This window comes from Anas platyrhynchos, chromosome 1 (genome assembly GCF_047663525.1).
Source record: "Anas platyrhynchos isolate ZD024472 breed Pekin duck chromosome 1, IASCAAS_PekinDuck_T2T, whole genome shotgun sequence".
Taxonomy (NCBI): Eukaryota; Metazoa; Chordata; class Aves; order Anseriformes; family Anatidae; genus Anas; species Anas platyrhynchos.
Genome location: NC_092587.1, coordinates 39,894,988 through 39,919,278, shown reverse-complemented (window position 1 = coordinate 39,919,278; position 24,291 = coordinate 39,894,988). Strand labels below are relative to the sequence as shown.

Below are 24,291 nucleotides of genomic sequence, written 5' to 3'. Positions count from 1 at the left end.
TGTGCTTTTTCAGATTCCTGCTGAAACTAGCAACAGGTGTGACTGCTTTTTTGGAAAACAAAAACGTAATAAAGTAAAGCAACCCCCAAAACATAATTTCAGAAGGCATCATTTCAAACTGTCACAGTGTGAAATAAATTGCAGTGCTCATCACTCATTACAAAAGGGATTTTTTTTCAGGTAACAGCCAACATTTTGAGATAAGATAGGCAGACAACACCCACAAGATTACTGTAGCAAAAACTCAGACTACCTTTTGAAAGCCTGGTTAGTACAAATATGACCTTGGATTATGAGAGCCATTGGTTTTATTATAGCTAAGGTAAATATTAATATTTTTATAACAATTGTTTTTTTCCCATAGATACTGAATTGTTTATGCCCATGAAATAAACTTCTGTAATATTCCCTCAGCCTGCAAGCACTATGTCCTTCACCTAGTAAATATGGACAGTCTTCAGGATGATTTTGTTTGCTTTCTTCCTGATTTGATGACTTCCAGGAGAGGAATTTACAAAGACTAAAATATTAACATTAAAATCGAGAATATAGTGTGTTCTTTTCCTTAAGGCAGTTGAAAAAAAAATAAGAAAAATGTGTACTTGTGATTTAATGCATTGAAAAAATACATGTGACTTGGTGCACTGTGTATGCATAGAAAGCAAGACTTTGGTTAGTTTAGTCTAAGGAATAAGAGTAAATTGCACTTATTTCTTAAAAGCTTTTCACATATTTGACCACATGGTGGTGCTGCTTATTATTTGCAACCTGCCTGAAGAGATGCTTCTTCTGAATACCCTTTTCTGAAGGCACAAGGGGGTGGTGTTGCTCAGCTCTGAACCTGTTTTTTTCAGGAATATGCTACAAGGATTTGTGGGGAAGAAAGCAGTTAGAGTACTGTGGCAGCTCTCAAATCATGAAAGGTATTAGGCCGCAGCTGGAAACAGGATATCTGCGCAGTTCAGACTGTCATTGAGATCTCAGTGCTGTTAAAAAAAAAAAAAAAAAGTTAAAAACCAAGATGCTAGCAGGACATGCACAAAGCACAGTTTCTTTCCTGACTGGAAAGCTAGTTGGGGGAATGGTTATAATATGCTAACTCCGGTCATACAGTCGTCTCTAGGGATTTGCTGTTGGCTGTTTTCAGAAATGCAATAGTGAGGGAGATGAAGCTTTCACTCAAGTCTTCCTCTCCCCATGTTCTTGCCTAGTTGAGTTTGAAGATCCATGTCGGTCGTGCAAAATTAGTAGTGTGAGTACAGAGGCTGCCTAGGCACCATCATGTGCTGTTGCACTAAAGCTGAGAAGACAGAGCTATACCAAATACCTGTGCAGTTTTGGGGTCTGCGCTACCACCGTGTGAGCCAGCTGATCGTCTGTACTGTGGTTTTGGTTTATGGGCTGGCTGAGGGGTTGTTTAAGAAATGTCCCAACCAATTAGGACCACATGACCTGGTGAAAAGTGATTATACAATCAAAATCCCAAGAACACGAATTATTTTTAATGTATTGTTGATAGCTGGCACAGACAGTATCTGGATTCTTAATGACTAGAAATTTTTGTCTTGATGAATATTGAATCTTCTTGTCTCATGATCTGTAACAATCAACTTTCATTGTAAATTTTTTGTTTTGCACTTTCCTTAGTGGCATCTCAGTGGCATCAAGGATAGATATTTTGAGGCAATGTTTCTGAATGTTCCAAGGGAAGCTGAAAGGGAGAGCTATGTATTTTAATCCTGATCCTTGTCAGCATGTAATAATACTGTGTCCTTTTAGGGGTGGAGACCAGATACACGGGCTTCTCGTGGTCCTCGCCCACCAGAGTAAGTCTGCTTCTAGTTTTCATCTGACTTTTTTAATTGCATTATTAGCATCCTGCATATGCATGTATTGGTGTGTAAATTACTGTTGCATGAAATTTATCATCTTAGGTTTGTTCTCTATTAATTATATTTAAAGTTCTTGATTATGCATTTATGTTAGTGAAGTGCCTTAAAGCCAGTATATCTTTCTACATTATTTTGCAAGTATGTGTCACCATGACCTTGGATTGTTCATATCTTCCTCAAAGAAGTTCAATTTCTACACATTGTCAGTCATTCTGCAATAAAAAATGACTGGGAATTAAAGAGCTCTTTTATTTGAAGAAGCAATCTTGTTATAAAAGGTTTGTTTGGAAATACTGGCAGTAAAATGCAAAAATGAATGCAGTTGTGGTGCTCCAGAGTATAGCTAAAGTGAAGACATAAGGCTCAGAGATGCATTAATAATTTGGAGATGTTTTCATTTCTTTAAGCAAAATGAAATACTGAAGTATTGTTTACTTCACTGCATAGTTGGCTTCCATTGTATTAATCTTGTCCAAATAATTTGAAAGGTTTGCATCCCAAGGAGCTATTTGTTCGCTGTTGGCTCTCTGGTGACTAATTATAGAGGGATGTTGCCACAGACCTGCTGTGGAAGACAGGGATAAAGAGTCCTTGATTTATGATTTTGTTGCAGCAGCTCCTGGTGGGGAGTGAAGAGGAGCCAGGATGGCTTTGCTGGACTGTCTGAGGCTGGGAGTGAAGAAGGGTCATGCTGCTGGTGTACTCAGCAGCTGGGAAAAAGGAAAAGCTCAGTGTCCAGTTCCTGAGGTGTTGTAAGAGGGACTAATAGGCATTTCCAAAGTAGGCTGTTTCCAGTTGTAATGAAACCCTGTTCAGAGTAGGGAAACTTTTGTGAAGGAGCTAATACATATATATAATATAACAACTATAATAATGTACATGATATAATAACTAGTAGGCAGCTTGCTTTTACTGTAATTGAAAAATAAGAGAACATACAGCTCTTAAAATGATTTTAACTTCCTGCAGGGTGCCATGCCTAGATCTAAGGAGGCTGGGAGATTCTGATGAAGAGGTAATTATAAATCAGTTTTGTCTTGAATAGTTTTCAGAGTTCATGTGTCACAGGAGTTTATAAAAATATGACACCAAATATAAAACAATTATGATTACTATCATTTTTAATTTTAGGATGGGAACTCTTACATACCGTACAGTAGGGATTGTCCTCATACTTGCCCTCTAGATTCATCTCCAGACTGGAGAACATCATTACAAATGCCACCTGCGCAGCATCTCCCATCTCAACAGGTAGGTCTGTCACTACAAATCTTTTCAAAATTTGCCCCTTTAGTAGTAATTTAGAAAAATATCTTTAGCATTTTCATAAAAGCTCCTCTTTTTTTTAGATTAAATTCTCATCTAATGCTATTGGTTCAAAATACTTTTGGCAAAATACTTTTTACTGAGAAGCCTAGAATATTTCAAAAATCCAGTTTCTTTACTCTTCTTCATTGGTAGATGCATTCATTCTTTGCATTGTACTCAATTTTAAGGAATATTTTAATAACTAACTTTATTTACTATTCGTCAAAGCAACTGAAAAACTTAATACTTTTGAGATAGGTAAACAAAAGTTCCCCACTTTCTAAACAAAGTGTAACTTACAAAAATAATAAAGATCAATCGTGGTCATTAAGCATACAATTGAAGAAAAAAAAAACTAGGTTTGCAAAGAGTGAGTATTAATTTTGTGGAAGAATAGTTACTTTTGGTGAAAAGGAAACTTTGAAGTTAAATGCAACCATTCTTAGAGTTTTGTTTAGTCTCTTGTCCTTAAAACACAACTGTGATTTTGACTTCGGAATTATGTTTGGAATTATGTTTAACATATTTATGTTAATATAACATATTAACAGTTTTATTTTTAAAATTTCCTGAACACGTACCAACGTTTTTAGTCCTGGATGACTAAGAAACTTAATTGCCACCAGGCTTAGATACTTTGTAAGGGAAATCAGTAGTCCAGATGTTAATATTCTGATTTATAGATTTATAGCACTGTTCAGGATTCAATATCCAGTATAATAAATTTAAGAATTAATTTAATTACTTGGTTATTACAATTGTTCCCTGAATGTAAGAAGAGTTTTCCTTTGAACTTTTATGTCTGAATTAAGTTTGGAAAAAAGGAATTTGACAATGTTTTATTTGTCTATTCACACAGAGGAGATTTTGCTAATTACTATTTAATTGCTCTTTTAAACAGATTTCTAGAAGGCCCTGTCAGAAGAAAACAGAGGTAAAGTAGCTGAAAAAATATACACTGACAAAATTAGCAACTGAATAGCAGAGTACGGTGGTATATGGTCTCAAAGTGAAATATGTTTTAACTTCTTTTGTGTAAGAGGAACTAGTTAATTTAAGAGACTTTTTAATCTGTCTGTTTTAATCTGGCTTTTTTAATTTGAGAGATCAGATATTCCTGAATTAGTTTAAAAATTTTAGATAGTACTGCCAACATAATTTTCTGTCATAGTCATAATCTTTTTAACATGTTACCATACATTTTTATTTGGCTAGGATGCAGGAAATATCCTAACTTATCAATGTTTCTAATTGATGGAAGAATTGGAAAATACAATGCTTAGGATTACAGTATTTCAAAAAAGAAATTAAGTAAACCTAAGAAATACTGAATGAGTTTGTCTAGAACAGCAGTGTTGCCAGAGGGAAAACAGTTATAAATTCAATTACATATAATCTGTACCCCTTGAAGCAAATAATATATTGACCTTTATGGCAGGACTATGAACCAGCTAGAGCTATTAAGGTGAACGTGACAGGATCATCCTTTTATATGTTTCCCTATATGACCAAATGTTTTCTCAGCTTGAAACAGAATAAAATGTATTTAAATAAAAGCTGAAGTATTTATTTTTTTTAATAGAGAAAATGTAGAGCAATGAGGTAGAATAGCGAAGAATTAAGTTTTTGTGCTTAATGTGCTTAATCCCTGCACATTGTGTCTTGCACATTGTGTCTTTACACATGGATGCTGTAAAGTCAAAGACTTTCTGAGTTGCTGCATACTCAGAGGTGGGGGGAAAGAGGTTTCCTTACCCCTGCTGAATGCAAACGACCTGAGCCTTGCAGTTTCTCAGTATGAGCTATAGCCTCTGATCTGAATGTGTGCTGCCATGCCTCCCTGTCCTCCACACCTTGTACTCTGTAGAAGTGTCTCCTAAGAGTCTCCTTCCTGATCAGTCTTGGTATCTCCTCCAGGGAAGGCATGGTGTCCTCTTTTTTCCTCTTTTTTTTTTTTCTTTCCCTCCTTCAGGTTGCTTCACTTCTTCCAGTGTTACAGAAGGTAATTAGTAAGATTGTGAATAAAAGCTGTAAAGTACAAAACATCCATCACAAGGACAAATAGAAGTAGCTTTCTGAAAAGGTGATTTGAACATAATTACTTTGCTGCAGCTTCTCACCTGTTCATTTGTATTGTTTAAACTTCTCCATACTACCAGAAGCGTAACATTTTTATTGTTTCTTAGAGTTCCAACATAATGAGAACATACCAACTCATGTTCATTAATTTAGGCTGTCTGTATGGATTGTACAACCAGAGAGTACTGGACTAGTAGTGCAGTAGTTCTCAGAATATCTACATACCCAATGTAGGTATTTATACACATCTTAAAATACAACTGTAGATGTTTAACCGCAGATGGCTATTTTTCCTCTGTATGGCATTATAAGTGCAGTGTGTATGTATTTGAGTTGCTATACTCTTCTCAGCTCTGGATGCCTATAATTTCACATCTTGTTATACCTTTTTTTTTAAAAAAAATATTAAGTTCATACATATAAATCTGTCTAGATGCAGGAGTGTTAACAAAAGGTTGTTAAGGCTTTGACTGTTTCAAGGTCTTTCGTTCTCTGCTTTCCTTTATCTCGTCTACTTCCTGCCTTCATTATGTTTTAAATACTTTAGTGCTAAATTTGCAGTAATGCATCTTCTGTTCATTTACCCTCTTTTTGCCATCTCTCTTGTCTCTCTTTTTTTTTTTTTTCTTGACTTGACTTTTACTTTTGGGGAGAAGATTTTCTGAAATGTTTTAATATATTCCTCTGAGTGGTCTTTATTTCTGCGTTGCTTGCTTCTGGGCCCTGACTGAGCGTTTCTTTAGCAAGATATATTCCGACTTCCTTGATAACAGACTACATAAGTAAATCTTCCCAAAATAGGTCACTTTTGGAGGAATAATTTGAATATTGTCTTATCATTCAGGAATTAACCAGTGAAGGGATGTAGATCCTCTTTTGAAAGAGAAGGCTGCCCTTTCAAGAACATAAATCTTCTGTTTTTTTTTGAAAAATGATTTTTGAATACAGGACTGTTCACTGCTGCTTCAAGATGAGATGTGCCAAGCAGAGATGCTAGATAAGATCATCTTATTTTTTTTTAGCATTGAAGGGATATCACGTAAACGTTGAAAGTGTTATCTGGGGAGAGAAAGAAGAATGGAGTCCTGGGCTTCTCACACTGATGTTGTTCCTACTGCATAGAGCACTGGAAGGAACATAAAGTTAGGAAGGTACTTAGTTGGCTTCACAGCCTTTCTGACTGGTGTTGTAGGGAAGGTAATGTAGGGACTAATACTCATCTGCCATCCAAACTCATTAGAAACTGTGACTGGAAAAAAAACTCATTAGCCCATTTTCAGCCATCCAAAATCAAATGTGAGAATTCCTGTTTTAGTCATCTGTAGCATTTTCTCATAGAACAGCACCACAGGGTCTTGACTTTGTGTAAAGTTATTTGGCTGTGTACTACTTAGATTACCCCCCCCAAAAAAAAACAAACAAAAAAAAAACAGAATGTGAAGAACTCCATGAAAATGAAGCCTGAATGTGCAGTCATATTTGCATTTTTTCTGTAATATGAAGCACAGTTGTCAAGTAGTTTCATAGGTTTTAGTGTATATGAATTATAAAAATGGTGTTCTCCTTCAATATATCAACCAGAGGCATTTATATCGATTGTTCTTTGCTCTAGCATTCTGTTTTAGAGCAGAAGATAATACCAGAAGATCTGCCATCCCCAACAGACAAATATAAATTGAAGTATCGTCAGTATGAAGCAGATGTGAAGGAAGAATATAAGCAGTATTCTGAGAGAATTGCAGAAAAGAAAAAAGGCCCCCAACAGTGTCCAGAAACTTCAATAAAGGTAGCTGGCAAAGTAAAAATTGCATTTTTAAGTAGTAAATTTGAGTGGGTATTTCATTACAGTGTGTAGAGTGACTTGCATGTGCGTGTAAATAACTTCTTTCATGTACTTATTGTAAAGACATTTCCCTGTATGGTTTCAACATTTAATGTTGAGTAGGATATAAAATAAGAAAGTTTGCTTCAGTTCCTCTAGAACAAGAAACTGGTACTCTGAGAAACAAAAGTGTGCTTTTGTTTTCTGGTAAGAGATGTAACATTTGCCCTTATAGTGTACATCTATCCTAAGTGTCAATATTAGTGTAATTGATAGGAATAAGTTTTCTGCTGAAGACGATGAGAGTAAAAAGAACTTGATAAAATGTTATTTCCAAATACAGAGATGCGTTCCATCTTATTTATTTTTTAATATTATGTTAAATTATGATTGTACCTAAGATTTAGAAAAGAAGGGGTGAAATATGCGGTCTGTACCTTTGAAAGCTCCTAACACTGAAAATAGAAAGAATTTTTTAAAATAATGGAAGATAATATCTGTATTTTTTGCTTTGGCCTTTCTTAAGATCCAGTACAGCTAGTCTGCAAAGTTGGACTGCAAGCTGTATTGATTCTTCCTTTTTTTTTTTTTTTTGTTTATTTTTAAATTAAGACTAAGGTGCAAACAAGGGAAGATAAGTGGAGGAAAAATGTGAAAACAAAGATGGGAAAAACTGACCTGTTCTGGAAGAGAGAGTAGAGAAAATTGTCTGCACAGAGCAAAATATGTCATTTCAGATGTAAAGAGGTCAAAGAGAAAAGGTTTCTAGCAAGGAACAGGAAACAAAAGTGAGCAACATCTGTGAGGACTGGTCAAATGCTAGACTGTGCTGAGGGTGGATGACCACTTAGGAATCTTAATGAAAGGCAAAATATGCAGATGCTGAGCTTCCTTAAGCACATACTGTATATATTGCTTTTCAGATAAAAAGTTTGTGATAAATGGCAACGAGATTACTTATTTACTTGCTTAATGCTCAGTGTAATAAAGAGGGACAGTTTTACAGAAGACAAAGATTTATGGCTGTGTGGACTGAGGTCTCTTTTGCACATATTATTTATACTTCTAAAGGGATGTTGTCCCATTAGAGCCACTCTTCTAAAACTCGGACAAAATTTGGAGAATGTAGAAGTATAAGATTCTATAGGTAAAAGAACTGAGTGAAGGAAACAATTCTGTTGTCTTCTTAAGTTTATGTTTGTTTCATGGCAGTGAAGAATACCATTTTCGGTGTTTTGTTGTAGTTTTACTTTTGCTTTTAATGTTTTCACTCTTACGCACTGATCTGGCACAATCATGCCATGTTTTCCAAGATGTGAATCCTTTGTGTTGTACTGCAAGCCCATCAGAAGGGTATTTACAGGAGTAGTCAAGTTAGTCTGAAACTGAATAAATAGGTAGCAAACTGTATTGGATTTACATAGTAGGGGGCTGCAGGAGTGGCCTCTGTGAGCAGATCCCAGGAGCTGCCCCATGTCAGAGCAGAGCCAGCTCCAAAAGGGTCCCGCCACTGGCCAGAGCCAAGCCATGGAGCGATGCTGGTTGGGCCTCTGGGAGGGCGCAGTTAAGAAAGGGGTAAAAAAAAAAAAAACAAAAAAAAACAACTGCACAATAGCCTTGGGGAGAGTGGAGTAAGAAGCAGCCCTGCAGCCCCCAGTGCAGCAGGAGGGCAGGAGATGCTCCAAGCACGCAGCAGCAGTTCCCCTGCGGCCTGTGGAGAGGCCCCTGGTGGAGCAGGCTGTCCCCCTGCAGCCCATGGGTCCCACACGGAGCAGATCTCCACACTGCAGCCCCCCCATGGGTGGAGGAGCCCCTGGGGGAGCAGGTGGATGTGGCCTGGAGGAGGCTGCGGCCCATAGAGAGCCCCCGCAGGAGCAGGCCCCGGGCTGGAGCTGCAGCCCGTGGAGAGGAGCCCACGCAGGAGCAGGGGTCTGGGGGGAGCTGCCACCCATAGGGGACCCGTGCTGGAGCAATTTGCTCCTGGGGGATGGACTCCGTGGGATGGAGCCATGTGGGAACAGTGCTTGAAGAGCGACCATGAAGAAGCAGTGGAGACAGTGTTAGAGACTGACCACAGCCCCTAGTCCCTGGTCCCCTGCACTGTTCAGGGGGAGGGGTTAGAAGAAGGTGGATGGGAGGAAGGGATTTTTAATTTGCTTTTAGTTTCTCACTGTGATAGCCTGCTAGTGGTAAACAATAAATTATGTTTGTCTCCCTGTGCTGAGTCGTGTTTTGCACATGATGATAATTGTTGAGTAATCCTTCTGACCTCTTCTCAACCCTTCAGCCCTAATTTATCAGTCCTAACATCTCATCCCTATCCATCATATTTTCTCTCCCTTTTCCTTCGGGGAGGGTGAGTGAGAGAATGGTTGTGGTAGAGTTCAGTTGCCCAACAGGGTAAAACCAACACAAGCATAAACTGCGAGAGAAAAGGCAGAATTGGTGCATTCCTAGTGCTTTTGGTTTCCAGAAAGATGCATGCTGAGTGCTAGAAGCTGTGCATGTCAGTTTTTGTGACAGATTTAAATATATCTAACAAAGACTATTCTGCTAGACATTATTGCTATCTGATTAAATAATAAATTTCAATAGATTTCAAGATATTTATCATCTGATTTGTGGGATTTGCAATAAATTCTCTGAAAAGAAGCTGCTCCTAGAGCAGAATAGGTAATGAAACCTACAGTACTGATTTGTGTCCCATGTTTCCTCCTTCCCAGCTTCTGTAAATGCAGTCTCCTTTGTTCATACAGTCTCCTTGCTCATATCCCCCATGTGGGAAATATTTCTGTAATATATTCAGACTGATTTACAAGTCTCTTAGACCCAGTTCAGCAATATACTTCAGCTGTTCCTTATCCAGCCTTTATTTAACTTCTTTGCTGGTCAAGAAATGGCACTTTTGTGATGGTGAACTTTGCATGTGATGGCAAATCTGCTGCTTTCTCTTGGCTGTTCTTGAATGCAACAGAGAAAGAATGAGCTCTTTTCTTCAGTGAGGTACTAACAGTCTACCATCTATGACTTGCTAATGGTTTTTCACAAAGCATTGGTACTTTGGACCAAGGTACTTCTGATTTTTTATTTATTTATTTTTTTAATATGGTTGATAGTTGTTGTTAAGGGCTCAAAAGCTTTAAGGCAAGACTTGAGAGCAAGATTTTTAAGTTCAATTTTCATAGAAATCTTGGCTTAAAATGTCTTTACTTTTTCTAATTGGCATGAAGAAGGAGAAAGACTTTTTCAAATAAACAACCCTTTTTAATAAATTGTTGAGGAAAATTGTTTTTAATAATTAAACTTGATTTCTGAAAATAACGTGTTTTTGTATAGGGTACACAGCTCAAAGTTGGGCACAAGGACGATCTTACAGCTCTTGATGAGAAAGCTCTTCTGCAACAATGCTACACAAGCAAGCCCTACAATATGCAGCATGGTGTGAGAAAATCAGAAGCTGTAAGTGTTTTAGCTGGTATTAGGCTGTTAACTTTCTAGACTTGCAGAATGACTTCCCAGATGTTCAATGGAAGTTAGACTTTTGATGATTTGGTCCTAGTCTGTAATTGCAACCATGGGGGTTTGAACATCTATTTTAGTGGGAGTTGAACTGAGCAATCCAGTGAGCAATTTTTTAATCTTATTTGCAATGCTTGTATTTTATGCAGTAATATGTATAAATAAGAATGCAAATTAAATATAAATAAATACAGCTAAGCAGATCAACTGAGTGACTCATGTGAAACTGACCATACTGTTCTATTTCTTCTTGTCTGTAGCTCCTACCTGAGCCTGCATTCCACAATTCATGGATTTCATGATTGCATCAGCTTTTACTCTGACTAGTTTCTAGCGTAAATAAGCTGTTTTCCGTTGTTATCTCTTGAAATGGAGTATGTGATGAGACCCCGCTTCATAAGCAATATGGGCTCTGCTGCTAGTATTAGGTCAGGTCAGCTATGGCTTTGGCTGAATCTTCAAGATCCAAGGATGGAGTTCTACAGCATTTCTAAGCAACGTATTCCTTTGCTGTGTTACTCTCCTTGTGAAGATGTTCTTCCTATTACCCTTACCAAGCCTCCCATGGCTCCATTTGTGACATTGACCTCCTTTTATAATGTTGGCCACTGTTGCAAAAGTAAAAAATAAACAACAACAAAAAAAAACTTTGTAACTGTCTTTTGGTTTTAGGAAGCTTTTAGAACACTTTATAGCTGCTTCCTCTGCAAAGTAAACAAAGCCAAACTTCTTTAGCCTCTCCTTTCAATTGCTTCATCTCCAATGCTCTGTTAGTTCCCCTCTGATTTCCTCTTATCCTATTGATTCTGGGGGAGAGAGAGGCCCCCAGAGTGGAAACAGACATGGCTTTACTATAATAAATTTATTTATACCCAGTAAGTTTCTTAAATTTCTTACATACAGAGAGATTTTTACTCTCTTTAGGACTGTGCAAAAGGCGTATTGTACATTTAAGGCTAAATCTTGATTTTGGGATTATTTACAGTGATGAAGAACCTTGAGACTTGGTACTCTGTGCTTCACTATTTGCATATGCAGAGTGATGTCTTTCATAAGTGAATTTTGTATGTATTGCTGAGCAGAGTTAGCATTCTAACATTCTGATGGAATACTAAGCCATAACAAATTTTATGAGACTATAAAAGTAAATATTTTTTCATTTATTTTGTTTGCTCATCATTATGCACTGAAGTTCACCTTGCAAACATCTATTTGATTTCTAATCTCGTTAAAGTGGGACTTGTCTCATATAAAATCTAATTATTTGCTTAATAATAGTGAATGTTGCACTATTGAGGCTACTGATCATTTTCACGATCAGAAAATCTTTTTGGAAAGTAGTCTTATGAAGAACTTCCCGTTCATTATTTTTAGAATTATTTTAAAGATCTGTATTGTTGGGTGAGGCTAGTGGGGCAAACTGTTTTGAAGTATCATTAGAGTAACTACTTAATGCTAAATCAAATACCGTGAAAAGACTGAGAAAAGGAGCAGTGCCCAACCACAAACGCCAGCTGCAGTGTACCTGTCATGTTTTAAAAGGAAACCAGCAGGTGTCCCAGCAATGTGTCACAGGGACCTTTAGAAATCCTTCTGTTACTGATTAGTACTCATGGTTGCACAGGCTGTCTCTCTCTTTCTAGGAGCCTCTCCAGGGTTCTCTCAGGTTCAAGATTCTGACAGAAGTAGGAATAACGGAAAAATCAGAAGTAACTACTCCTTATTACAATAATGCAATTGGATATATGTTGTCTCAATTATACGCATTTGATTTTAAAGTGCTTTAAAAATTTGCTTAAGATGACAATATTTTTAACATTTCCTTTTACTGTAATCATTGCTAAAACCTCTAACATTAAAACACATTTTCTTTTAAATTTTCTTTAGCTTGGGTAGAGAATTGTCTTATCCAAGATGGATTGCAGTAAATGTATGATAGCCAAACAACACTATATATGATAAAAATATTTTTGGAAGGTTTGTTTTCTATAAATAATTCTTTTGTGGACAAAAGAGTTGCATCTTATTAAACATCGAGAGTTGCTGTAAGCTCAATGTCTACCTCAGCAGTTATGTAAATTCGTAGTAGAGATTTTGTCCAAGAGGTGAATGGAAGATTTTCTTCTGAGAGTACATTTAGTGACCTTCTAGTATTCAACTGAAATACAAAGTTGAATTTTCAAAATCAGTTTTTATCATGCTAGCTGTTTTAGATCTGTAAGAGCAATCCTTGGAATACGTTGAGTTTTAAGAAACGCTGCTGTGCATTATCACTGTGTCTTCCTTTACATAATGCTTCTTAATGTCAGAGCTTCAGTAATTTGGAATACCAGTAGATCTGTTAATTAGATGCAAAAATGAAATATGAAAGCAAAATAAAAAGTCCCCAATCTGCTACAATTTAGAAATCTTTTAAGGCTTAAAATCAGTATAAACACCTGTTGGTCTGGTGTTAAATTTTTCATTGTTTTTGGCTAATGCTAATCAGTATTTACCTGAAGATTTGTGAACAATACCCATAGCATCTCTGGGGATTTATGGATTATCCATTAGTTACATTCTGTTTTGGAACCAACTTTTAATTCTTCTTCAGCCATGGGAAGACTTGATGTATCTAGAATTTGGTTGGTGTGTGATAATCTATGCGGGGGGAAAAAAATAATCATAAAAATATCTTAATTCTTCAGATTCAGAATAGCTAACAAGTCATCAAAGAGGTTGTCTAAACCCCTCGGAAACAATCTCTATTTTCTCAAAAATAAAGTTGGGGGAAGAAAAAGGAAATGTAATTGTGGTGAAAAAGTTTGGAGATTTGGAGGATGAAGTGAGATGGGGGGCATAATGGTTGCCAGTGGCCTCTGTTCTGACCTTCAGCATCCTCTTGTGCCTTGGGTTTTCTTTCTATGAAACCAATGATGATCAACAACCAAGCACTTTACGGTGAATGGCACAAAGTTATGCTTGGCTGTTACTCTAAAGTAAAAATGGCAGTAAGATCCTGTTAAATCTCCTAATCTCCTGCCCCCTTAGGATGATCTCTCTTTTATAAGGAAAGGGTTTTCAGGTTGGTCTGTTTCAGTAGAACATTATTCTGGCATGCAGCAAATAGAAATTGAGCGCTGAGACTAAACTTTTAACATTAATAAACTTATCCTTATTTATTTATTTATTACCAGCTATTGCTGGAGTCTCATTCTTTCAGTGGGAATCTGTGTCAACCATGGTACTTGGAATAGTGTGAAATTCCTCAGGCTGTAACGTACTTAGAAAATTTATTGGAAATAAAAGATAAGGAAAGCTGTCTGTCAGCAGAAATACTAGAAATCTCATATTTATTGACATCTAATATGCATAGACAAGTTGAGTGTGTAGCAGAGAATATTATTTGTCATGCAAATAGGACTCTAATTGAAAAGATGAAGAAAACCCTTGAAAATTCCAAATTAATTGTGACATTTGTAAGATTGTGATCTCTGTACACTGTCCTAAGAGCTCTTTTAGTATTTGATGTGCTTGTTAAATTTCATTTTCTCTCAGTCAATTTTTCTTTACAGGAGGATGTTGCTGCAGAGCGGAGAAAACAGGCTGTGGTAGAACAACTGATGGTGGATCAGTTATCCAGGTAAGTGAATTTACAACGTTAAACTACAGTGTTCCCTACAAAGAATTTAGGTCAGTGAGTGTTTGACTTCTCTTGCTTGGAAGATGTTTTGATGACCTCATTGTAACTCTTATGTAGTCTTACATAGTGCTATTTCTAAAATCCCTTTAAGTGAAAAACCTTTTTAATCTAAAATCACTTTCAAGTGCTATGTTTAAGTTCATTTTTCTTCTGAGAAGAAGTGTTGATTTTACATCTGAATCTAATTTATGGGTTTTACAGTAACAGTGCTTTTCAGAAATAACCTTCTTTTACATCTTCAAAATATATGGATACCTGTTGTTACAAATTACATATCTTTAGTATTTATTTCCTGTTCTAAGGCTGTCACCTTTACTAAAATTCCTTTATTAATATCGGCACAACATCTCTCTGCAGTAAAGGAGTTGTTATATGAGTGTTAATCAGGAAGGAAAGAAAAAAGGAGCAGATTAATCAAGTTGATCTAGGTTGTACAGGAAAGCTCTCCTAACTTCATTGCTATGAAGTTAGCAATTTTTTCTTTACCTCCAAGAAAGCATTGTTTCTATGTACAAAGATCCCATCGTAGGTTAAGGAGGAGAAAAAAAAAGTAATTAATAGGTAAAGATGAGTATATTAAAATTATTTTTCTTATTATTGTTTCCATAAACTTGTTCTGAACAAAGACAAGTGCAAGGTCCTGCATCTGGGTCAGGGCAATCCCAAGCATAAATGTAGGCTGGGCAGAGAACGAATTGAGAGCAGCCCTGAGGAGAAGGACCTGGGGGTGTCGGTTGATGAGAAGCTCGACATGAGCCAGCAATGTGTGATTGCAGCCCAGAAAGCCAAATGTATTTTTAAGTACAGAAATCACTGATTAAAACAAAGCAAACAACAACTAAGAAATGCTTGTCCCGTATCATATCTTTACAATGATGTAGTTAGAGCTGATGATTACAGAGATTGTGTTAAAAAGATGCTAGTTGTGTTGAAGTGTTTCAGTGCTGCTGGTGTTGGATTGGTTTTATGCATCTTGGATCATAGATGGTCATTCCATTCTTAACCTTCTTCAGCTGCTTCTCCTTATTTTTGCATGTATCCGTGCATCTCCTGCACTGTTGACAAAGTCAAAACAATATCCAGTAGTGCTGCAGCTGCATCAAGATGAACTTTTAATTGAAAAAATCTCTCTGTTTATTTTCCAAATATAACTGTGCCAGTACTGCCAAACAAATTGGTATCAGATAGCAGGATGTTAATCGGGAAAGATTAGTTCAAAACTGTCACATGGAAAATCTATTAAAGGAAACACAAAAGGTTTTTTGATTGTTTTAATAGAAACAATCTTGCAGTTAAATTATTATAACTGATGTGTGCAAAGTTGGATCTGCACAGATCAGAGAGAAAATTTATAAATTTACATTAGCTATGCAAAATTTTTTTTTCCTTCTGATTAATTATTTCAATAGCATGTATTTTAAGGGGTCTTCTCTTTTGTTTATTTGTTAAACTGATACTAAGATACTAAGATTAAACTGATACTGTCACTCAGCTGATTATCTTAATAATCAGTTTAATTCTTGATATTTTAATATCACTTCCATAATTCTAAGAAAATATACTTAAAATAATTTGCCTATCTGCAAAGTTATTACATAGTTGTGCACCACCAGACTGTTCTTTCATGTGTTTGATTTAGAGTAATGGATTTCAGAATTTGTAAAAACAAACACAAACAAACAAACAAACAAAAAAAACAACAACAACAAAAAAAACCAAAACCTAAAAGAACAACCAACCAAATAAACAAGAAACCCTCCCTCAAATTTATGCAGGTGTAATGGCTAACTTCAATGTGTTATTATTGCATTATTCACATGGCATTTTTATTTATTTATTTTGTTTGTTTTTCTTCCTTGAGTAAGAATATGTTAAAACTGAAATTTAAACTTAGTGTTAGTCAGGGAGCTTCTCCCTGTTCTTTTTGGTCAGAGCTGTTATAAGTGACCCAGAACAATCCACACGCGCTGATGTTTCCAAGGAAGCTCATGGACTTCTGGGACTTGGGAACACACCCATGCGTTTTAGAAAAAGAACACTGCATGAAACAAAGTAAGTTTTCTCTAGTGGTCATTCTTTAGAAATATTTTTTGTTGTTGTTATTTTGGGCTCTGCAGTCTCTCTTTGCCTTTCCAGATGTTTTATTCCTCACTTGGAACAAACAATTTCATCTGACGTCTTATTGTTTGCCTCCCCCATTTCTATAATTGCCTAGTGGGACCTATTTGTGGATTCTCTGTGTATAATGATTCATAGTATTTATAAAATATGGAAGAACCATCTTAGGCTCATACTGATACTGTTCATCACAGGGTTTTCTCAGTCTGAGTTGGTTGAATCCTTGCAATGCTGATGTATCCTTTTAGAGATTCCCATCCTGAGGTGCTTAAAATTACATAAATATACATCTATAAATGCTTATGTAGATCTTAACAATGTAATCATACTTTTCCTTCATGTTTTGATTTCTGCTGAAAAATTGGCATTTAAATGTAATTTCTGAACTGTGAGCATTAAAACAGGAACTCCAACAGCTTAAGAAAAAATGAGAAAATATTTTGATTTTCAGCAATGCATGCTGAAAACAACATGATTCTGCAGTTCCTGTTTTTATTATGTTAATCTTACTCAACATGCAGGCAAATATCCCTGCTTTGTATGTTTTAACATGACCTTCTGAAGTCTTTTTCAACAAGCATCATCATTTTATTTAAAAGAAAAAAAAAGGCAAAAAAAAAACTGTTTCAAGAACAATCTCTCAGTCTCAATCTGCTATACTCATCACATGAACAAATCTCTGTTTTGGGAACCAGTTATAATCAATATAAAGTATCTAAGTGGGGAAAGAAGCCCCCAGATGGGTATTTTGCAAGAAAATTGATTGAGTGGTGTAAGCATGATGGTTGGTAGAGGTTTAATTCTTGACATAAGAGCATATAAACAAAATATCCCATTCATGTCTATGCTTTCTGTAGATGTAATCTCATATGATGTAATTACAGTGTGCTTTCCACATTGCAACTCAGAGTTGCTTTCTAATTCAACTACAAGAACCATATCCTCAGCCAGTTGCCAAGGATACCATACTTTACATTTTTTTTCACTGTTTTGAAATGGTTATTTTCATATGCACCATTGCTTTGTGAGCGTATAGATATCATTAATATGCTGCATTATTTTCACAGAATAAGGACCAAATCAGGATTGACTGAAAGTGTTCTCTCTAACAAGCTACGCTTTGATAGTAGGATTATATCAAGGTAATCACACATTCTGTAAAGCGTTTTAATTCTATGAGTTTATGAATGATAGTTGTTACCTTGTTGAAATATTTAATTGCACTGAATTTTTCCTTCTCTGTTACATGTGTAGAAAAAAAGTATATGCTATGCAGGTAGAGAGCATATAATACACCTGACATGGCTGATACAGTGGGTTTACCGTCCCATTGTACAGCATTAAGATACATAAGTAATGTTACCATCATGTCAGTCACGGCTCTGTGCAGGACAATTGGCACAGGGATGTAAAAGAGTGCTCTTCACCATTGCGTGTCACTTAATTGTAAATTCTTTTAGCCTTTTCTTAGTGTGTGGCAACCACTGTGGATTGAAAGGATGCCTTTATCTTTTTTGTAGCTCCTTACATACTAAGCTTACAAGCTGAGGGCATCTTTGTTCTGAATTGAGTAGTGGTGACATAAACATATTCTTCAGCTCTGGAGCAGCGGGCTGTATAGACATAGTCAAGGATTCAGCCCCATAGCTTCATCTACCATAAAGAATGCAGTAGTCCAGATTTACATCATCCTTTAGGGAATGAAAATTATATTGGCATACTAAAACATGAAGCTTTGAAAGACGTTCTTAATGTTATGGAACAGAATATTGCATGAAGATGTGTTCCCAAATCCAGAAGATGGATTCCAGAATGGTTTAGTGAAAATAGATGGCTCTTTCAAAGATAAAGATTGTGCAATATGCAAGATTGGATATAAAATGCATATTTCAAAATAGAAGTATTATTTGTGTTTAGGTTGAATTAGATTTGCGTAGATGCAAAAACATAAAGGTGCTTTTCAATTTTCCTTTTAGAAATGGTCGTGATGCCTGTAGAGAGTTGATTGGATTCTTTTTTGCATATGACCAATCTCTTACTGTGTATGAATTCCGGCAGTTTGGAAAAAACAGGTAGGTTAAGTTACTTTAAAAAAAAATAAATTATAAAACATCTTTCACTGTACTTATCAAACATAAATAAGTGTAATTGTTTTAAGATTAGTTTTGAATTATTTCACAGAACAAATGCCTTGCCTTTCATTCAGAAGGGAATTTATCATCATCAGCGAGGACAAAAGAAGGGAAAAGCTTATGATCTTAGTGACTTCTATATTGTAAGTATTCTACTGAATGCAAGGCATTATTGGTGATTTGAAAATAAATATTTAGATATAATATTTAGATATTCAAACTGAAAATTGTGTTATCTAGCATTTAGGGGAAGACTTCTGGTCTTCCCTTCAGTAATGCTGTTAAACTAAAAGTTTTTCAGAAGTCTGGATTATTTTTCTCTCCCATGATTTAGGGATTCCACTTTTGGCTTCAGTTTGTAGATTTTCCACTAGAGGGCACAGGACTGCAGACAATGTAGACCTTTTTGTAGCTAAAAAGAACTATTTGGGAAGGAGAGTTCTGAAGTAGAAGACCTAAGTACTTCTTAAAAAAGTAATGATCTTTGTGAGGTTTGCTGGTGTTTTTGATGAAGACATTGACTGAATATTTTTTTAAGCATGAGGGAATTGGTTTTAACTTAAAAGTTTGAAAATATTTACCACCAGCTTTATAGAGAGAGCTTTTGTTACAATGTTTTGTTTTGTTTTGTTTCTTTTCTTTAAAAAGGTGATTGTTTGAAACATTATTTGAATAAGTAGCATGTATAGTCAAGTTTCTACTTAACTGAGCATTTGAAACTGTGGTAGACTTGATACACCAGATAACCTGATTGTTGACTATGGATCATATTGTGTCTTCTGTGCTGCTGTACATCTGTACTTGGTGAAGTGTTCATTGTTTTTAAATACAGGCATTGTCATAAATATTCATAAATTTTGAAATACAGGATGTTTTTGCTGCACACTCCTGTAAATCTTAAGTTTAGAGCAACCTATGCATTTGAATGAAGGTAAATAAAGGCAACATCAGCTTTTAGCATTTTGTAACCCTTTTGTAAGCACTTGAGTAATCCTAGCAGTTTACATGTAGCTGCCATATAGGAGTTTCCAAAATGAAATAGATGACTTTGTTTATGGTATGGAGATTGAAGCTAACTCCTTTTTTTTTTTTTTTTTTTTTGGTTGTCATTTGTATCTTTGCAACCTGCAAATGGAATTATGGGAATGTGTATTAAATAAAGGTGTGTCTTAAAGACATCCACAATATGTACTGTCCCGGAGTTCATTATCTCTTTGGAATGATGTCGTATTTGTGAATATCCATATCTTCAAGCTCAGTTTCTCGGATGACATTAAGATACACAAATCTCTCACAAAGTCCAAGTGATTGACACACTTGCACAGCAGCAATATCTTCCTACTTTGGGTGTTGGAATCTTTGTAATCCAAGCCTGCATGGATATTATAGTTAGAGCTACTGCTTTTTTGATTCTTCACAATGTTCTTTGTTTCTAGTTTACTTCTTCTTTTTTTTTTTTTTTCCTTCCTCTCCATCTCACAAACCAGTTACCTCACATATTTTCCAAAGTTAAAGAAGCTATGTCCCCTGTCTCCAGCTTGGAGGGAAGAGGAATTTTAATACTCAGAAGGGACAGTACTGAATAGAACTTTTTACTACTATTAGTGTGTTTTTATTCAATTTTTATTACTGAAATACAGTAATTTTAGAGAATAACTACATATTTAAGCATTGCAAGGATTATTTGAACTTTGGGATGTCTACCTTTTGGTTGTTTGTTTATATTAAATATGATCGTAGGTTATTGAGTGTAACTGTAGAGGGTTTCTTATAGTCTGAAAACTTGGCTCTCAGAGAATCATTGTGGCACCTTCTGTGATCCTCTGTTCTGTGGTCCAGTGAGTTTTGGATTCCATAAGAATGAAGGGATAAGAAAAATACAAAAGTAGAGCCTGGCTGAGGGAACAACAATCCTTAGTATCACATTACTCAGTTGTGAATTAGGGTAGAGTAGATGCTCTTACTAGACAAACCTCCACGTAGAAGATAAAGTTTTATTTTGAAGTCTGTTTGTTTTTATTTAGTGTTAGAAAAGCTCTGTTAATAAGGTTAACTGACCTTAGTTACACTTTTTCCATCATTTCATAGCAAGACTTTAATGATCATACTTCTGAAAGTCTTGCAGAACATATTCTACAAACTATGTGACCTGTTTGTAAACCATTCTATGTTTTGCCAACAGGGAGCTAACCTAACTTTCCGAAGTGTTGATCATAATCTTCCAGAAAGCGTTAAGCAGAACCCAGTCCTCACCCTTCGTGTGATAAATATTGATGAAACAGCTATGGATTTTCTCAAGTAAGTGCAGCTAACTTTTTCAAATTAGTCTTCGTTAAGCAAAAAATACTTTTTTATAAGAGCTTCTAACATGTTATTTATACTGTTAAAAAATCTGTATTTAGGCTGTTGTTAGGAGAAATTAGTAATAGATTTGAGTGGATGTTCTATAATTCAATAACTTCCTAGAATGATAAGGAGTAACTTGAAAAAAAAAGGAATTATTTGAATATGAAGCTATCTTACTTGCTTTGTTTGAAGTCTTTTTAACACAAACTGTATTCTGAAACTTTTCTGATGCAATGAACTAATGTACTATGTTCAGGGGAAAAATCATTTTTTTTGTGATCAACATTATTATTGAATCTTTTGTGAAGCTTATATTAACTGCTTATATCAGTTATGCCAATACAAGTGTTTGAACACAGGCAGGAGAGGGATTGATGTTTTTTTGTTTTGTTTTGTTTTGTTTTCCCCATCTTCTTTACTTCTTTTTTGTATGCACTCTTTCTTCAGTCTTTGAGATACTGCTACACATTATAGACTGCAGGCATTTGGGCATCTAATTTCTCAACACGTTTATTTTCTCATCCACTTGCTGTATTCTCTCCAGCCAGGTATTGATACACATCAGTAAGATCACCCTGAGCATTCTCCAGGCTAAATATTCTCAGTTCTCACAGCCTCTCCTTGTAAATCTACAATCTACAAAAGATTGGTACTACAATCTCTTCTTGACTACGACCAACAGTAACAGAGCCTTAAATATATTTAGTATCTAAAAACTACTTTCGTCAGAACATCTTAACTAACCATTATTTTTCTTTTTGCAAATATTGAGATACATGAAGCTTGTTCTCAGTTACGGTAATATTCACTTTAAGGTCCCTTTACACTGAAAGCTCTTCAAAGAGGCCCTAGTGAGCTATCAGTCCATAAAACTGTAAATTCAAATTTAATTGGTTGTAGAAACATATAGCTGTATGATGCTAACTATTCCCGCTGCAGGGTCTTCATGAAATAAAATAGTTTAATATTGGTTGGCTTATGTGAGATATTTTACATCTTAGAAGCATATCATTTTGGTAATTTTTTTTTTTTCATTTGTTGATAATTTTCTACCTATGGAATTTGGAGGCGATCCAGTGTTATTTCTGAAAGGCTGAGAATGAAGACCTGTTCATTGGGTTTTAAAATCATATTTTTCTGCTACTTTTTTTCTGGTACTTCTTTTCTGCTACTTCTTTTTTATACACTCTCAACCTGAGATGTGCCTTTTTTTTCAGGTAGTAAATTGATTCTGTCTGATTCTTCTGAACGCTGTGTCTGGGTGGGGGTGTTATTGAACTGTAACTCGGTCTTTGGTGGGAAACTCATGATCTGAGTCCTTTTATCCAGATTAATGTACTCGCAGAGAATCCCACTCAGGTGGGTAGAGTCAAAAAGGTCTGTTGCAGATTTTCAGGAGCAGCTACACCCTTCTGTCACAAGCTATGAATCTTTTGTGTTTTATGTTTGTTTTAGTGAGATTACATGTATGTTGTCTTCTGTAGATGGTTGCCTTTACAGTTTAGGTAGTTTGATATGGACAAGTTCATAGGGACTTCATAATGGGAGGTACCCAAACTGGAGATGAAAATTCTTAATAGCAGAGAGGTGTCTTCGGCCTCCAAAATAAGGAGTAGTCCTTCATGGCAAGGCACTGGTGAACAAGCAGCTTGAAGTTGGCAGTAGTTTTTACATCTGTTTTCATACTGTAATTAAAAGATTAAAATAACTACAGCACGTTTTTAATTAATTTATTTTTTTTAATCTTCCAGTAGGTTCTTCCACAGTATTTTTTCTATCAAGCTTCATACTAACTTCTGATTGGGATTACTGGGAAGCCCTTCTGAGAACACACAGTACAGAATTTCACCATAAGTTTTAGTGAAGGAACCTGAGATGCACTGATCCAGCTTTTGGGCTAAACCTTTGCCATAGTTTGTTCTCTTAGTAGTTAACTTCTTTAACTACTGTGAGGTTTACATTGTTTTCATTTGGCAGACATATAGTTAGCATGTAGGAATGAGAATAGAAACAAATGACCTCAGAAACTCAGTCTTTATTAAGTCAGATTCCATGTCAAATACCTGTAACTAATCATGTTTTCTTCAGAAGAAGATGCAAAACAAGAAGATAAGGTGCTTTCAATAAGGTGTTTATTAATGGTTAGCTTGTATTTGAAATGAGAAGGCTTATGCATTTGCCAACAGAAAACTTACGTGCTTTACCTTGCTTTATGTGCTTTAACCTTGGTAGTTAAGACTCCTATTTTGTCCCAGTACAAGGTGGCTCCTCCCTTCATAATTTATCACTCATATCTGAACTAGAAGCATTTCTTTCTTCTGGATGTGTATAACCTACAGTTAGCAGTGTAAGCACAGAAAAAAAATATAAAAGTAATTCGGAATGGTGTTAACATTTCCGTCATTAATATCTGTCATTACATATTTTTAATTATCTGGACATATTTCAAGAAAATGATTCCTTGATTTGAGGGAGATTTTATTTTCCCTGAGGGTGTATGTTTATCTATTCAACATTCAAATAAAAATGCATCAATATCCATAAACATGTTTTCCTGGAGGTTTGAACTTTGCTGGTGTTCTTTTAAGAAGGCTGTTCAGAATACTGGGACAAATTCTTTTTTTGTGTGATTCCCATTTATTGTGTCCTGTTCATTAGCTTTTTTTTTTTTTTTCCAAGCATTTTTGTGGAGCGTTTTTAGAAATCCATGACTTATTTATTAGAGCCCTCTTAAATGGATTTCATTATGTTGTGCTGCAAGAACTAAGCAAAGAAAGCAGGTTTTTAAACAATAATTAGCATACATGCATATTTGTCTTCCTTAAAATCTTTGATGGAAAACTTTTCAGGTTCTTCAAAGTTTCTATCAATACTATGTCCATTTCTTCTATGAAAAATGTCCATCCATTAGCTTGCAAATTTCTCATTATCTCCTTGATTAGTAAATTATGGCCATTGCTCTTTGGAGCTGCTTGTAGGTTGCATGGAGAATGCACGGTCACTGCAGTTACAAGATCTGGAATTCTCTCTTACTGCTCTCAGGTGCCCTTGATGGACCATGTCCATAGCAATTCTTCCTCGGTTCAGGACATACACTGTCATATACTGTCAGTTGAATGAATACAGTCATATGGAACCCATTCTTACTGTAAGGAACTCGGTCATAGCGTGTGAAATACCTGAATACTGTCAGATGGAAATCTTTCAAATAATTCCATTTCTCTGCAGAAGTATTTCTTTGTTGCTGTGTTGGTCCCCAGTGCCTCCCTAAGAGATACTGTTCTTGATCTGCATCGTGGAAGATAATCTCTTCTTCCCTTAATAACAATGTTAGTCTTTTTGCCCATGTGTTCCATTAATCACAAGTGAGGCAAGACATAAAACAGGTGGAAA

General features: G+C 35.7%; 1 protein-coding gene across 6 annotated transcripts in view; it reads left to right on the top strand.

The window, feature by feature from the left end:
- CAPS2 (calcyphosine 2) overlaps positions 1-24,291 on the top strand; it is a 36,453-nt gene that overhangs the window by 1,685 nt on the left and 10,477 nt on the right. For 5 of the 6 annotated variants that reach the window (XM_021274048.4, XM_027455076.3, XM_072035027.1 and 2 more), the window contains exons 3-14: positions 1,780-1,826; positions 2,862-2,907; positions 3,024-3,143; positions 4,102-4,134; positions 6,892-7,065; positions 10,438-10,560; positions 14,175-14,242; positions 16,235-16,354; positions 17,488-17,562; positions 18,397-18,492; positions 18,602-18,695; positions 20,735-20,850. In XM_021274048.4, coding sequence (XP_021129723.4) covers positions 1,780-1,826; positions 2,862-2,907; positions 3,024-3,143; positions 4,102-4,134; positions 6,892-7,065; positions 10,438-10,560; positions 14,175-14,242; positions 16,235-16,354; positions 17,488-17,562; positions 18,397-18,492; positions 18,602-18,695; positions 20,735-20,850 — 1,112 coding nt within the window. The remainder of the gene's footprint in view (positions 1-1,779; positions 1,827-2,861; positions 2,908-3,023; positions 3,144-4,101; positions 4,135-6,891; positions 7,066-10,437; positions 10,561-14,174; positions 14,243-16,234; positions 16,355-17,487; positions 17,563-18,396; positions 18,493-18,601; positions 18,696-20,734; positions 20,851-24,291) is intronic. The other variant, XM_027455090.3, reaches the window with a different exon arrangement.